The sequence below is a fragment of the Camelina sativa genome, chromosome 16, assembly GCF_000633955.1.
Source record: "Camelina sativa cultivar DH55 chromosome 16, Cs, whole genome shotgun sequence".
In the NCBI taxonomy this organism is placed as follows: domain Eukaryota; kingdom Viridiplantae; phylum Streptophyta; class Magnoliopsida; order Brassicales; family Brassicaceae; genus Camelina; species Camelina sativa.
The window spans coordinates 850,007-852,254 of record NC_025700.1 but is presented as its reverse complement, the minus strand read 5'-3'; the positions used below and the strand labels follow the sequence as shown (position 1 = coordinate 852,254).

The 2,248-nt window shown below is 37.1% G+C and overlaps 1 protein-coding gene across 1 annotated transcript; it reads left to right on the top strand.

Annotated features, from left to right (window-relative positions):
* On the top strand, positions 410-1,969 carry LOC104749121 (B3 domain-containing transcription factor NGA2-like). Its single transcript, XM_010470697.2, has one exon. The coding sequence runs from the start codon at positions 903-905 to the stop codon at positions 1,836-1,838; it is 936 nt and encodes a 311-aa protein (XP_010468999.1). The 5' UTR covers positions 410-902; the 3' UTR covers positions 1,839-1,969.

The following is a 2,248-nucleotide window of genomic DNA, read 5'->3' as shown; positions in this document are numbered from 1 at the left end:
ATCATATATTATTAAATCTGATCTTGTGAGTATTGCCATTTCGGTCATTTTCTCAGTTCAAATATTATTTAGGCTACTAATTATATATAGATAGTAGTTAGAGCCAAAAAGATCGATGGTACACATAATTTGTGTTCCTCTATATATTTTCATTTTTCACTGCATATATATAGATATATGACTATGACTAATGGAACTGGTTGGGTAGTCATAAAAAAAATTTCTCTTACATTTTGAGAATGGTAAAATACGAATAGAGATATTTGTTTGTAAATCAAAACATAATACGAAAAAAAATAAAAAGGCCAAATAAATGTAAATGAATATGTCCATATGGAGAAAAATTGAAACGAGGATGGTAGAAAAAGGCAAGAAGAAGCTCACATGAACAGAACCAGATTGTTCATGGGTCCCCCCCCCTTCCTTCTCACCTCCCTCCCTCTCTCTCTTCTCTCGACCCATATCTCTATCAATCTTATATTTACATGAGCTCTCTCTCTCTTTCTCTCTCTCTTCTCCTTCCTTGTTCTTGAGAGATTGTTCCTAACTTTTCTTTTCCTTTCTTGGAATTGAAGTGCTTCTTGCTCCATAAACAGTAGAGAGAGAGAGAGAGAGAAAGCTTTAAAACAAGAGAGAGATCAGAGAGAATCGTGATATTCAGTGATGTTAGGCAAAACCAAAAAAGAAACCCACTTGCCATTTTTGTATAATTAGGTCAATCTCATCCACCACCATACTCAATTCTCCTCCTTTTTTTCTCGATTCTGAAATTTTAGGGTTTTATCTCTTTCTCCTTCTTTCTTGTCTACCAAAAGATTGGACTTCTTTCGAATTAATGGTATGGTGAAGAAGTGGAAATCTTGAAAAGATCCAAGATCGATCGATTCCGCAAGAACAAGAAGATGATGATGAATCAAGAAGAAGAGAAACCTATTAATGAAGAAGCTTCTTCATCGATGGAGAGAGAACACATGTTCGACAAAGTAGTAACACCAAGCGACGTTGGTAAACTAAACCGACTCGTGATCCCGAAGCAACACGCGGAGAGATACTTCCCTTTAGACAACTCCACATCAAACGACAGCAACAAAGGGTTGCTTCTAAACTTCGAAGATCGAAGCGGAAACTCATGGAGGTTTCGTTACTCTTATTGGAACAGCAGTCAAAGCTATGTCATGACTAAAGGTTGGAGCCGTTTCGTCAAAGACAAGAAGCTTGACGCTGGAGACATCGTTTCTTTTCAGAGAGACTCCGGTAATAAAGACAAGCTTTACATCGATTGGAGGAGACGACCTAAGATTCCCGATCATCATCATCATCATCATCATCATCAAGCTTCTTATCATCATCAGTTCGCCGGAGCTATGTTCCCTAGGTTTTACACTTTCCCTCATCCTCAGATGCCGGCAAATTACGAAAGTCACAACCTCTATCATCGATTCCATCAACGAGATCTAGGAATTGGTTACTATGTGAGGTCAATGGAGAGGACTAATCCAACGGCTGTGATTGAATCTGTGCCTGTGATGATGCAAAGGCGAGCACAAGTGGCTTCGAGAGGAGAGAAGAGGTTAAGGCTGTTTGGTGTAGACATGGAGTGCGGAGGCGGTGGCGGCGGTGGAGGAAGTGTGAATAGTACGGAGGAAGAGTCCTCATCTTCTGGAGGTAGTATTCCACGTGGCAGCGTGTCTATGGTGGGTGCTGGTTCTCTCCTCCAGTTGAGGTTAGTGAGCAGTGATGATGAGTCTTTAGTAGCAATGGAAGCTGCAAGTCTTGAGGATCATCACTTCTTTACAAAGAAAGGGAAATCTTCTTTGTCTTTTGATTTGGATACATGATGATTATGAAACTAATCACTACTTTAATACATATATATATATATGATAATTTATACATATATTATATATATGACACAAAGAAATGTCTTTTTAATGGTATTATCAAAGAAATTACATGTTCAAGATTCGAATTTGGTTCTTACAAAGTTAGTCTTTTTATTTGATTATGATTTGATCAGTCTCTTATTTAGCTTTGGTTGGTCGGTGTTATACAGAACAGAACTTTGGATAGCTAGGGATCAGTGTAAAACTTAAAAAACCATGTCCCTCTAGTCAGAAACTAATCAGAAGATATGGGCTGTCTTATAAAAAGTGAAAATGTGTATATATATATATATCTATATATATATATATTGTAATTGTAGAATTGTGTATATAATTACATTAAATGGTTATCAATTTTTCTTTAC